The sequence below is a fragment of the Narcine bancroftii genome, chromosome 2 (assembly GCF_036971445.1).
Source record: "Narcine bancroftii isolate sNarBan1 chromosome 2, sNarBan1.hap1, whole genome shotgun sequence".
NCBI lineage: Eukaryota > Metazoa > Chordata > Chondrichthyes > Torpediniformes > Narcinidae > Narcine > Narcine bancroftii.
Window position 1 is genome coordinate 247,025,792 of NC_091470.1, and position 13,697 is coordinate 247,039,488.

Here is a 13,697-nt window from a genome sequence, read left to right on the forward strand (position 1 = left end):
GCCAACTCCTCCCTCATCCCTTTGGTTTAAGCATGAGTCACTGGTTGTGAATCTTACTTTCTCACTCTCCATCTACATTAGAAATTAATTTTTTCTGATTAATTTTATCTGTCTCATTACACCAGCTACTAGTGATTTTCTTGCATAATTTGGGAGAGAAGTATGTTACATAGGTAAGCATTTTTCTGGCTCCAAAATGAAATGGGAGAAGCCCTGATAAATACCAGCTCTCTCATTACATTTAAAAAAAAGGGAGCAAGGATCTGTCATTGAGTTTTAGGAAAAATCTTCACACTTAGTCATCAGAGCATTATTGATGAGTTTAAAAACTATTTTGCGTTCTCTAGGTTCAGAGTCTTCCAGTAGTGCTGGCTCCTCAGGTTCACTGTCAAGAATCCATCAACCATTGCAGAGTGCAAATGTTATCCCAGCATCAGTCAACTCTACAGGGTCAGTCTCCTACCCAGATGGTGGAATGGGTGGACAGGTGGCATCTACCAACACAAGCTATATTTTGCTTCCTTTGGAAGCTACAGGTATACCACCTGGCAGTGTTCTGCTAAATCCACACACAGGTTAGTGCAACTGTTACAATTCAAGGCTAATAAAAATCCAAAGAATATGAAAGGCCCTAGTATGTTTCACATTAACGTTGCGCTTCTTCGGTCCCTTTTTTTTGCTTTTTCTTTGATATTAGGAAGAAATGTGCATGAAAGCAAAATGGAGAATGGAGGTCAATAATAACCATTTGATTTTTTAAAAAGCTTTAGTAAAGCAATTGGAACCAGCCATTTGAACCATAATATATGAAGTTATTGCTTGACCATTTAAATGTTAAGTATTTTGCAAATCTCAGTAGTACTGTACAGGTATGCATTCTATCCGGTATTGCTACAGCTTATGTGATCAAATCTTTCAGTTAATTCTCATTGCTATTCAGCATGGAAACACAAGCACATCAGAAAATAGGATCAAGAGGAAGCCACTCAGACCCCAAACCTGCTCTGCCATTCAATATGATAATTGCTCCAATTTGCATAATCCACTCTAATTCCTTTTCTATTCTCCCCATTTTCCCATCAGGGTTGAACTAGGATGCCTGGAGCTATGAGGTAGTGGTGATATTAACTCCACCAGTGTGCTACCCGATCCTTCAGTATTCAGTTGTCTACTTCTGACTGAAATGTTCCCATTAGTTTGAGATGGTTAAACATGGGGCAGCAACTGAGCAGCATTCAAAACAACATTCTGCCTTCATATGTATCTGACCCATCAACCAAGAAGAAATTTTAATTGATTGTGTGAATGATTTGTCTTTCATTTCTTAGCATCCTTCACTTACCTAGAATATGTTAAAGTCTTGTAGCTATGAACATTTTCTGTTCACAGAAGCTTTCTCATAACAACCTGCTTTGTCACTCCTAACACTCACTTGCATGCTCGGGACAAGTTACAGTGGCCTATTAACCAACCACAAGCACATTATTAGGATGTGAAACAAATCCAGAGAGCAAAGTGTCAGTTCGACATCTGCATATGCACAGCTGGTATAACAGGAAATCCAGGAGCTGCTGCCAAAGAAACGATCTGCCCACCAGGCTCACCTTACAAAGCCGTCCTGTCCAGAGAAGAAACAAGCCTTCCGTCGCGCATGCAGCCATCTTCAGCGCAAACTCCGGGAGATCCACAATGAGTGGTGAACTAGCCTCGCCAAGCGAACCCAGCTCAGCGCGGACATTGGCAACTTCAGGGGTTTCTACGAGGCTCTAAAGGCTGTGTACGGCCCCTCACCCCAAGTCCAAAGCCCGCTGCGCAGCTCAGACGGCAAAGTCCTCCTCAGCGACAAGATCTCCATCCTCAACCAATGGTCAGAACACTTCCAATCTCTTTTCAGTGCCAACCGCTCAGTCCAAGATTCCGCCCTGCTCCAGCTCCCTCAACAGCCCCTAAGGCTAGAGCTGAATGAGGTCCTCACCCAGGATGAGACATATAAGGCAATTGAACAACTGAAAAGTGGCAAAACAGCAGGTATGGATGGAATCCCCCCCAGAGGTCTGGAAGGCTGGCGGCAAAACTCTGCATGTCAAACTGCATGAGTTTTTCAAGCTTTGTTGGGACCAAGGAAAACTGCCTCAGGACCTTCGTGATGCCACCATCATCACCCTGTACAAAAACAAAGGTGAGAAATCAGACTGCTCAAACTACAGGGGAATCACGCTGCTCTCCATTGCAGGCAAAATCTTCGCTAGGATTCTCCTAAATAGAATAATACCTAGTGTCGCCGAGAATATTCTCCCAGAATCACAGTGCGGCTTTCGCACAAACAGAGGAACTACTGACATGGTCTTTGCCCTCAGACAGCTCCAAGAAAAGTGCAGAGAACAAAACAAAGGACTCTACATCACCTTTGTTGACCTCACCAAAGCCTTCGACACCGTGAGCAGGAAAGGGCTTTGGCAAATACTAGAGCGCATCGGATGCCCCCCAAAGTTCCTCAACATGGTTATCCAACTGCACGAAAACCAACAAGGTCAGGTCAGATACAGCAATGAGCTCTCTGAACCCTTCTCCATTAACAATGGCGTGAAGCAAGACTGTGTTCTCGCACCAACCCTCTTTTCAATCTTCTTCAGCATGATGCTGAAACAAGCCATGAAAGACCTCAACAATGAAGACGCTGTTTACATCCGGTACCGCATGGATGTCAGTCTCTTCAATCTGAGGCGCCTGCAAGCTCACACCAAGACACAAGAGAAACTTGTCCGTGAACTACTCTTTGCAGACGATGCCGCTTTAGTTGCCCATTCAGAGCCAGCTCTTCAGCGCTTGACGTCCTGTTTTGCGGAAACTGCCAAAATGTTTGGCCTGGAAGTCAGCCTGAAGAAAACTGAGGTCCTCCATCAGCCAGCTCCCCACCATGACTACCAGCCCCCCCACATCTCCATCGGGCACACAAAACTCAAAACGGTCATCCAGTTTACCTATCTCGGCTGCACCATTTCATCAGATGCAAGGATCGACAACGAGATCGACAACAGACTCGCCAAGGCAAATAGCACCTTTGGAAGACTACACAAAAGAGTCTGGAAAAACAACCAACTGAAAAACCTCACAAAGATAAGCGTATACAGAGCCGTTGTCATACCCACACTCCTGTTCGGCTCCGAATCATGGGTCCTCTACCGGCATCACCTGCGGCTCCTAGAACGCTTCCACCAGCGTTGTCTCCGCTCCATCCTCAACATTCATTGGAGCGCTTTCATCCCTAACGTCGAAGTACTCGAGTTGGCAGAGGTCGACAGCATCGAGTCCATTCTGCTGAAGATCCAGCTGCGCTGGGTGGGTCACGTCTCCAGAATGGAGGACCATCGCTTTCCCAAGATCGTGTTATATGGCGAGCTCTCCACTGGCCACCATGACAGAGGTGCACCAAAGGAAAGGTACAAGGACTGCCTAAAGAAATCTCTTGGTGCCTGCCACATTGACCACCGCCAGTGGGCTGATATCGCCTCAAACCGTGCATCTTGGCGCCTCACAGTTCGGCGGGCAGCAACCTCCTTTGAAGAAGACCGCAGAGCCCACCTCACTGACAAAAGGCAAAGGAGGAAAAACCCAACACCCAACCCCAACCAACCAATTTTCCCCTGCAACCGCTGCAACCATGTCTGCCTGTCCCGCATCGGACTTGTCAGCCACAAACGAGCCTGCAGCTGACGTGGACATTTACCCCCTCCATAAATCTTCGTCCGCGAAGCCAAGCCAAAGAAAGAATAACAGATAGGGTAATAGCATTATACAGCATGGAAACAGGCACTTTGGCCCAGCTCGTCCATGCTTACCATATTGCCTACCAAAGTTTGTCCCATTTTCCTGTTTTTGGCCCATATTTCCATAAGCCTTTCCTATCTATATCTACATGTCTTTACAATGATGCAATTGAATCCACCTCTTCCACTTCTTCTAACAGCTTGTTCCACATACCAAACATCCTCTTTGTGGAAAAAGTTACCCTCAGGTCCCTTTTCAATTTTTACCCTCTCAACTTAAATCTATGTGTTTTAGTTTTAGACTACCCTAGCTTGGGAAAAATACCCCTCATGATTTTATAAACCTCTTTCAGGCTACTCTAGCCTCCAATAAAAAGTCCCAGTATCTGTCTTTTCTTATAAATTGAGATATCCAGTCCTGGCAACATCCTTTTGAATAATTTTTCTGTAACCTTAACATCTTAGTGGCATACTTCCTATTATTGGACAACCATCTCAAACTAATACTCCAAGTGTAGTCTGTAAGGTAAAACATCATGAGATGGGAATGTGTAAGGAGTTACCCTGTACAGGGCTGTAACAAGAAGGGGAGGTGTCCTTGTACTCCTGTTAGGTAAAACATCATGAGATGGGAATGTGCAGGGCTGTAACAAGATGTGAATGCATCCTTGTACTTACAAGATAAGAGAGACATTGATGGATTGAGAGGCAGGAAGCTAGCAGGGAAAGGATAGCAACAGTTTTAGTCATTGGACAAGTAATGATATGATGATGTTCTAAGCACATATCCAAGGGTATAAAAAATCACCATTTTGCTGATAACGGCAGAATGCATTCTCCGACTAACATGGTTAGTCGCAAGTGTTACAATCCGGTAATAAAGAACAAAGAACCCTGATTTCGACTCAGTCTGGTGTTTGTCTCACTCATTCATGAACAAAGCAGACCTAACAAGTCTCACCAACAAATTGTAGAATTCCAAACTCCTGTTCTCAGTGCCATTACCAATGAAGATAAATATGTTAAACACCTTCTTCATTGCCCTGTCTACCTATGTTTGATGCCCTTCTTGCCCTCAGTAGCCTCTCAAATCCCATTTCCAATATCTGGTTCTCATGAGTCGGTCTCCAGCAGCCCGCAACCTTTGTGGGTCCTTCAGCTGCTGACCCCATTGCTGGTACACTGCCATGGTCACTGCTCTGTAGGGTTGTCTCCTTCGCGGGTGGGGAGATGTTCTCCTTGTTTCTGGTGCCCTACACCGGTCTACTATTCCCCCAGAGTGTGCAACCCCATGTGGCTACAGCCAAGCACAGGCACCATCATCTTGAACCCCCCCCAGTTTCAGGATTTGAATTAAAAACACCATTTGCTCCTTTTACCAGCTATTTAAAGCCTAGACAGAGCCTTTGACATGAGCATCGAGTGGTTGAATTCTATAGACCTGTGTTATTCTCTGCTCCTTGCTCTCCCAGGTGGTGGTGCTTCCATAGCTGCTGCAATAGCAGCACTGCCATTATTTTGTGTGCCTCAGTCTGAAATTGCAGACTCTAGTTGTTGATAATTTCTATAAATGAATGTAAGCTTGAATAGGGCTGTGAAGGTGTCAAGGTTTAAATTTAAATTTGGATGTACAGAACGATGACAGGCCCTTTTGGCCGATGAGCCCATGCAATTACACACAATTGAGCTACAACCCCTGGTATGATTTGAATGATGGAAAGAAATCGGAGCCCCTGGAGAAACTCCATGCGGACATGGGGAGAACCTACAAACTTCTTACAGACAGCATGGGATTGAAATCCTGGTCCTGATTGCTGGCATTGTGACAGTGTTGCATGCCGCCCACTATGTGCAGACTTGATCTAGGAAGATCAGGAAAGGAAATAAAAAGACAAATTTATTGGTCTGTTATGTTTTGGTTTTTTAAAATATATGGCAAGAATGTTTAAAACTGTCTTTTCTTTCAAAACTAATAACCACAAACAGAACTTTTCTGGGATTAATTTTGTCCAGTTCTTTTTGAGATTTACAACTAAAAATTAATTGCTTTTGTTTAAATATTTATCTTGATATGGTTGTTTGAATCTACTATCGCTCCAACATTACATTACCAATAACATATATGAGCTTTACTTTATCTCTTCTGAATTATTCACTTCAATGTTTTGAGAAGGGTTGTTATAAATGTGTTAATTGTATCTTCTTTCAAGCAAAATGCAGCACCATAGAGCATTGTATCAACACAAGGGAAAAAAATGTGGATTTCAATTATGAATGGTATATTATCTCACATTATGCCCCAATGCAAGATTATAAATTTACATGAAGACACATGAAAAACAGACCTTAACTAATCACGCAAATTTTACACCTTTTATTCACTTCAGTTGCAGCTCCCCATTGAGAACCAAGGACTAACCTTACAGACTGAATAGGCTGGGCCTTTATCCCTGGAGACTAAAGGATGACCTATTAGAAGTATATAAAATCATGAAGGGCATATATAAAGAGAGGTCACAGTTAGGGTAGTGGAGTCTAAAACTAGAGGGCATATGTTTAAGATGAGAGGGGAAAGATTTATAGGGGAGCATATTTTTCCACACCGAGGCTGGTGAATATATGGAAGGAGCTGCCATATGAAAGGGTAACGGCAAGTACAATTTCAACTTTTAAAAGGCGTTTGGACAGGTATGGGGTGGAAAGTTTAGAGTGATGTGGGCCAAACATAGGCAAATAGGAGTACCTCAAGTAAGCATGGACAGGTTTGGCTGAAGAGCCCGTTTCCATGGTGTGCAATTCTATGACTTTATTTACAAACTGAAAGTGTACATGTTTCAATATTTAAATTGCATCAATTCTCTTTGTTGCATTCATTAAGTTTGTTGCACCTGTTGCAGGTCAACCCTTTGTGAATCCTGATGGTACACCTGCAATTTATAATCCTCCTCCTGGCCCACACTCAGTTCGAGGTCAGCTTCCTGGACAGGGTCAGCAGCAGTCTACTCCACAATCGCAGCAGCCACAGATACCCAGTCATCTCGTTCCACAGGTGATCTATGCAGTTTTTGTGCCTATTAAATTAACAGAATGCATGTTGTTCACTGCACCTGCAACCTCATTCGCCATTAATTATATTGGCAGGATTTTCACATGCAGAGTAACATTGTGATGGAAATTTTCTTTAAACACTGACATGCTCTTGTGAAAACCAGGGTCTCAATTATTTAACAACTGGCCCAGTTTTGTTTATCACATTATTGAATCTGAGCCAAGTTTAAATAAACTTAAATATTTTTGTCTAACTGGGTGGTACATTAGCATAGTTATGTAGCTCCAGTGCTGAGTTTGCTCATTCTCCCTGAGACTGCAGAGATTTCGCAAAGAGATTTTTGTTTCCATCCATGTCCCAGAGAGCTACCAGTTGGTTGGTGGGGCAGGGAATTGAAATGGATGGCCACTGGGAGATCTACGCTATTGTAGCAGACAAAGCTGAGGTGCTCAGCAAAATAGATGAGCCCTGCAGATCATGATCTGTTAATCACTTCCAGTGTTGATGGATGTAAGGAGAATCAGGGTTTAACCATATAACAATTGCAGCACGGAAAAAGGCCATTTTGGCCTTCTTGTCTGCACCGAACTAAGTACTCTCTTCTAGTCCCACCTACCTGAACCCTGCCCATAACCCTCCATTCCCCTCCCATCCATATACCTATCCAATTTTTCCTTAAATGACAAAATTGACTCTGCTGCCACTACTTCTCCCAGAAGCTCATTGCACACAGCCACCACTCTCTGAGTGAAGAAATCCACCCCCCCACCCCATGTTACTTCTAAACTTTTGCTCCTTAACTCTTAACTCATGACCTCTTGTTTCAGTCTCTTCTGCCCTCGACTCTCTCATAATCCACATCAACTCTCTCATAATCTTAAATACCTCTATCAAATCTCCTCTCAACCTTATACGCTCCAAAGAATAAAGACCTAATTTGCTCAATCTTTATTTGTAATCTAGATGCTGAAACCCAGGTAACATTTTTGTAATTCTTCTCTGCACTCTCTCTACCTTGTTGATATCCTTCCTATAATTCAGTGACCAGAACTGCACACAGTATTCCAAATTTGGCCTCACCAATGCTTTGTACAGTCTCAACATCACTTCCAAACTCCTTTATTCTATGCATTGATTTATAAAGGCCAGCATACTGAAAGCTTTCTTCACCATCCTATCCATATGAGATTCTACCTTCATGGAACGATGCACCATTATTCCTCAATCTTTCTGCTCCACTGCATTCTTCAATGCCCTCCCATTTACTACACATGTCCTGTTTTCATTATTCTTCCCAAAATGAAGCACTTCACATTTATCAGCATTAAACTCCATCTGCCATCTTTCAGCCCACTCTTCTAAGCATCCAAATCGTTCTGCAATCTTTGAAAACCTTCTTCATGATCAAGAATTTTGTTTCATCTGCATATTTACTAATCCATTTTACCACCCCATCATCCAGATCATTAATGCTTATGACAAACAACAATGGACCCAATAAAGATCCCTGAGGCACATCGCTTGTCAATGGTCTCCAGCCTGACAAACAGTTATCCACTATGACTTTCTGGCATCTCCCTTCCAGCCACTGTTGAATCCATTTGACTATCTCAAAATTAATACCTAATGTCTGAACCTTCCTAACTAACATTCCATGTGGAACCTTATCGAAGGCCTTACTGAAGTCCAAATAGACATCAACTGCTCTACCTTCATCAACATTCTTAGTCACCTCTTCAAAAAATTCAACAAGATTGGTCAAACATGACCTTCCATGTACAAATCCATGTTGAGTGTTCCTGATCAGACCCTGTCTCTCCAGATACTTATATATGCTATCTCTAAGAACGCTTTCCATTAATTTACCCACCATAGACATCAAACTTACAGGCTGATAATTGCTAGGTGTACTCCTCGAACCCTTTTTAAACAACAGAACAATGTGCAATATGCCAATCCTCCGGCACTATATCCATCTCTATTGACATTTGAAAAATCACAGTCAGAGCCTCTGCTATTTCCTCACTAATTTCTCTCAAGGTCCTGGGGAAAATCCTGTTGGGACCTTGAGGTGAGCTGTTAGCCAGAATCAGACACACACAAGGTAAAGCCTGTACAACAGGCTTTAATCCACAAAGACTTCCACAGAGTCAGGCTAGCTATTGCTGCAGTAACTCTGAGTGAGCTTCGGGAGGCCGGCGCAGGCTTATATCCTGGAGGTTGATTGACACCCAACTGGCTGGGGCTTGATCCCTTCAGGCCGATGGATTGACAGCCGGCCAGGTGTTGTCCTGTCCCCTTACACTCCTGCAGGTACAGAGGTTGCCCCCTGCAGTAGGCTGGCGGTACACTTCTGCGGGTACACATGTTGCCCCCTGCAGTAGGCCGGTGATATACCACCACATTCACCCCCTTCTTTAAAAATTGTCCTAGAGGGGTAACAAGGAATCATACCTATTATACAACATACAATATTTACAGATTGAGATAATCCGGCAGCTGCCCGGGGTCTCTGTGACCATCATAGGACTGGCTCCTGGTCACTGGTCGGAGGGGAAGTGGGGGGGCCTGGCGGCAGGGGTCTGTGTGACTGGTGTGGTTCCATGCGGAGTGGTGGCCGGGGGGGGCCAGTGTCGATATATGAGGGTTGTATTGGATGGGTGAGGGGGCAGGTTCATCTCCCAGGGCTGAAACGGGCTCCTGGTGGTCAAGGAGGTCCTGCATCACCCATAGCTGCCTGAGGATGGGGATGTACGTCCGGTCGGCATTGTCCTAGGCTGAAGGACAGCGTGGTGCGGTGGGTGCTCCTGCTGGTGCCAGGTCCCTGGTTTAGGTGGTGTCCTCCCTGCCACTAACGTAGGTGTAGTTGTGGTTCACATGTAGGAGGAAGGCCTCCTTGACCAGTGCTTCGGCCTTGTGTGTCCATACATGCTTACGCAGGAGCACCTGTCCCAGGGATGTGAGCCATGCTGGGAGGGACATTCCAGTTGCCAACTTCATGGGGATTGAGAACAGGTGTTCATGCGGGGTCTCGTTGGTAGCCATGCACAGCAGCGACTGAATGGCATGGAGCGCCTTGGGCAGGGTGTCCTGCCAATACTCAACGGCCCACCCTTTCGATTTGAGAGCCAGGAGGACTGTTTTCACGTTCCACTTGCCCATTGCCTCTCAGATTATAGCTCATTGTGCAACTGGTCGTGATGCCCCTCACCGTCAGGTACTGGTGCAGCTCGTTACTCATGAAACTAGACCCCCGGTCGCTGTGGATGAAAGCGGGGTAGCCAAACATGGTGAAGATCTGTCCAAGGGCTCTGATGATGGTGGCCATGGAGGTGTCCGGGCAAGGGATAGCGAAAGGGAAGCGTGAGTACTCGTCTACTACCGTGAGAAAGTAGACATTTCGGTTTGTGGAAGCCAGGTGCCCTTTGAAGTCCATGCCAAGATGCTGTAAGGGCCAAGTTGCCTTTACAACATGGGTCTAGGGTGAAAGAAATGGGGTTTACACTCCGCACAGACCCGGCAGGCCTTGGTCATGTCCCTGATGTCCCTGATGGTATTCGGCAGGTTCTGGGACTTAATAAAGTGGTACAACCTGGTGACACCCGGATGGCAGAGGGACTCGTGCAGTTGCCCTCAGCCTGTTGTCGTGCATAGACATGCAGGTGCGAGAGAGGGCATCGGGGGAGTCGTTAAACTTCCCGGGGCAGTACTGGATGTCACAGCTGTAGGTTGCCAGCTTGACTCTCCAGCACAGGATCTTGTCATTCTTGATCTTGGTCTTGTGGGTAGTGTTAAACATGATCGCCACGGCCCGCTGGTCCGTGAGGATGGTGAATCTTCTGCCAGCCAAGTAGTTGCGCCAGTGGCAGACCGCTTCCACAATCGTCTAGCCCTCCTTTTCATTGGTGGAATGCCCTAGCTCAGAGCTGTGGAGGGTCCTAGAGAAGAAAGCGACAGGGCGCCCCTCTTGGTTGAGGGTAGCAGCGAGGGCTACCTCAGAGGTATCGCTCTCCACCTGGAAGGGGGAGTCCTCATCCACAGTCTGAATCGTAGCATCCGCAATGTCTTTCCTGATGCGGATGAAGGCTGCCTGCCGCTCGGGTGGGAGGAGAAAAGCTGTAGCTTGGGCCAGTGGGTTGACCTTGTCCAAGAAGCGAGAGATCCACTGCAAGTAATAAGAGAATCGGCCAAGGCACCTATGAAGGGCCTTTAGCATTGGGGGGAGAGGTAACTCCATTAATGGGTGCATCCTTTCTGGATCTGGGCCGACGACCCCATGAGCCACGATGTACCCCAGGATGGCGAGGCGGGTGGTGCTAAACATACACTTCTCCTTGTTGTAAGTGAGGTTCAGCTCCCCGGCCATCTGGAGGAATTTCTCCAGGTTAGCATCATGGTCCTGCTGGTCACGGCCACAGATAGTGATGTTATCCAGATACAGGAATGTCACCTTGAACTTGTGCCTGTCTTCCATGCAATCCATCTCCCACTGGAAGATGGAGATCCCATTCGTGACCCCAAAGGGAACTCAGCAGAACTGGTACAGGTTCCCGTCCACCTCAAAGGTGGTGTAGGGCTTGTCCTTTGGGTGGATGGGGATTTGGTGATACGCCGACTTCAGGTCAATCGTGGAGAAAACCCAGTAGCGGGCTATTTCATTGACCATGTCGGCAATCCTCGGCAGGGGAGAGGTGTCCAGTTGGGTGTATGGTTAATGTTCTGGCTGTAATAACCATATAACCATTTACAGAGCGGAAACAGGCCATGTCGGCCTTTCCGTGAGTCCGAACCGGTTCACTAGAACAACTCCACTAGCTCAATCCTCCCGCTCTCCGGCAATATCCTCCAACCCCCCATCACCTCCATGTACACATCCAACCTTCTCTTAAATGACAGAAGGGACCCTGCCACAACTATCTCATTTGGAAGATCATTCCATTCTGCCACCACTCTCTGAGTGATCTTCCAACAGTACTGTCCAAAGGCACTAACAACACAACTGACCCCCACCTGAGCTGCATCTTCCAAAAGTACACGAGAGCTCCGCTCCACGGCCTTCCTCGGCTTTCTTCCCCCTTTGACCACCAGGACTTGGGCTCTCCAAGGGCTGTTACTGGGCTCTATGACACCTTCTGCCAGGAGTCACCGCACCTCCACCTTGATGAAATCTCTGCCTGCGGTGCAATAGCACCTATTTCTAGCGGCGATCGGCTTGCAGCCTAGCGTAAGATGTGGGAAGAGCGTTGGTAAGGTGATGCATAGTGTGGAGATGCTGCAGGTTGGCCGGGGCTGGTAGCTTGGCGTACTGTGTAACGTGAGTGGAGGTTGGGACCCCCCACACCCCCGAAGGCAAGGGTGACACTCTGCAGGTGGCACTGGAAATCTAGGCCCAGGAGGACTGAGGCGCAGAGATTGGGCATGACCAGGAGCCTGAATCCTGTGTAAGTCTCCCCTCCCACAGTTCGATTGGCCGAGCAGCACCCAAGGGTACCATCAGTCTTATCCTTGGCAGTGAGGCCGATCGAGCAGGTGGTGGGGTGGACTTTTAATCTCAGGGAGTGGGCCATGCTCGGGTGAATGAAGCTCTCGGTGCTGTCACTGTCGAACAGGCACTTTGTTACCTGCCCGTTGACTTGTGCGTCCATCATAGAGCGCCAGAGGTCGTGGGAGATATCCTTGGTCAGCGTGGTAGGGCTCAGGACCGTCTTGGAGTCGTCACTCTCCGGTTGTGCGCAGCGATTTATGGTGTCTGGAGGGGTGGGGAGCGTTGGTCGGGCAGCCTGGTCATCGCTTGTGTTGACCATGTCGACGTTGGGAATGGGGTACGACGTACGGCAGCCATTGGCACCCGGAGGTATGGGGAGCGTCGGTAGGGCAGCCTGGTCATCGCCCATGTTGTCCACTTCGTTCTTCTTGTCGTCGTCGGGGGCCCTCCCTGTCGGCCACTGCCTGACCCAAGATGGTGGGGGCCCACTGCGTGGCTGGCCTCCTTCTCCAGCCATGTTCGTTGTGCCAGGGGCAGTGATGTCATTACGTCAGCTGGAAGTGACGTCACACCGTGAGCCAGAAGTGACATCACTGTAGTTCTCGGCGGGTAGCACTGGCGAGCGTGGGGGGTGGTCCAGATGCTCAGGGAACATGCTGAGACTGTTGCTAGCATGGCGAGATACTGCACCGTTGAAGTTGGAGAAGGCGGAAGTTGTAGCGGGGACAATGGCGCCGCCTGGCACGCTCATGTGGAGGGGTCCACAGGGAAGGTGGCGAGTTCATAGAGGGCCGCTAAGCTCCTGGCTGGTTTTGAGAGGCACACTTTAGCGAAGTGGCCTTTCTTGCCGCATTGGGAACAGTACTGGTTCCCAGTCGGGCGGTTTTGGCGCGATCGTCGTTCTGACCCACACCAGGACCCACAGTACTTACAGGGGCGCCGGGTGCCTGCCACAGCAACATATTCCTCCCCAGCTCAGTCTGGGGCTGCAGCTGCAGTGTGAGATGGCCATGAGGGAGCCTGGGGTAACCTGGAATCAAAGGCTTCGATGTGCAGGGCTGCCGCTTCCAGGGTTTGGACCACTTCCACCATCTTGGTTAGGGCGTAGATATTGTCTTCCGCAGCTTCTGCCAGATGGCCCTTGAGCGTAGCCCTTGGATGAAGGCGTCCCGGATCAGTCTCTCGACCTCCTCTGCACCTACCCTGGGTTCAGCCAGACACGGTCAGGCCAACTCTCGCAGGTGTCCCAGGTAAGACTCAGCCGTCTCCCCAGGTTGCTTGTCTCGGGTGTTGAGGAGGTACCCTGCACAGACCGCATTCATGGGGGGCTTGTACAAGTTCTCGAGTGTGTCTATTGCGCTCTTGTACGTGGAGCAACCTTTGGTTGCCTGGAAGG

The 13,697-nt window shown here is 47.6% G+C and overlaps 1 protein-coding gene across 4 annotated transcripts in view; it reads left to right on the forward strand.

The window, feature by feature from the left end:
• arpp21 (cAMP-regulated phosphoprotein, 21) overlaps positions 1-13,697 on the forward strand; it is a 338,413-nt gene that overhangs the window by 267,086 nt on the left and 57,630 nt on the right. For all 4 annotated transcript variants that reach the window (XM_069920751.1, XM_069920753.1, XM_069920752.1 and 1 more), the window contains exons 15-16: positions 348-575; positions 6,665-6,816. In XM_069920751.1, coding sequence (XP_069776852.1) covers positions 348-575; positions 6,665-6,816 — 380 coding nt within the window. The remainder of the gene's footprint in view (positions 1-347; positions 576-6,664; positions 6,817-13,697) is intronic.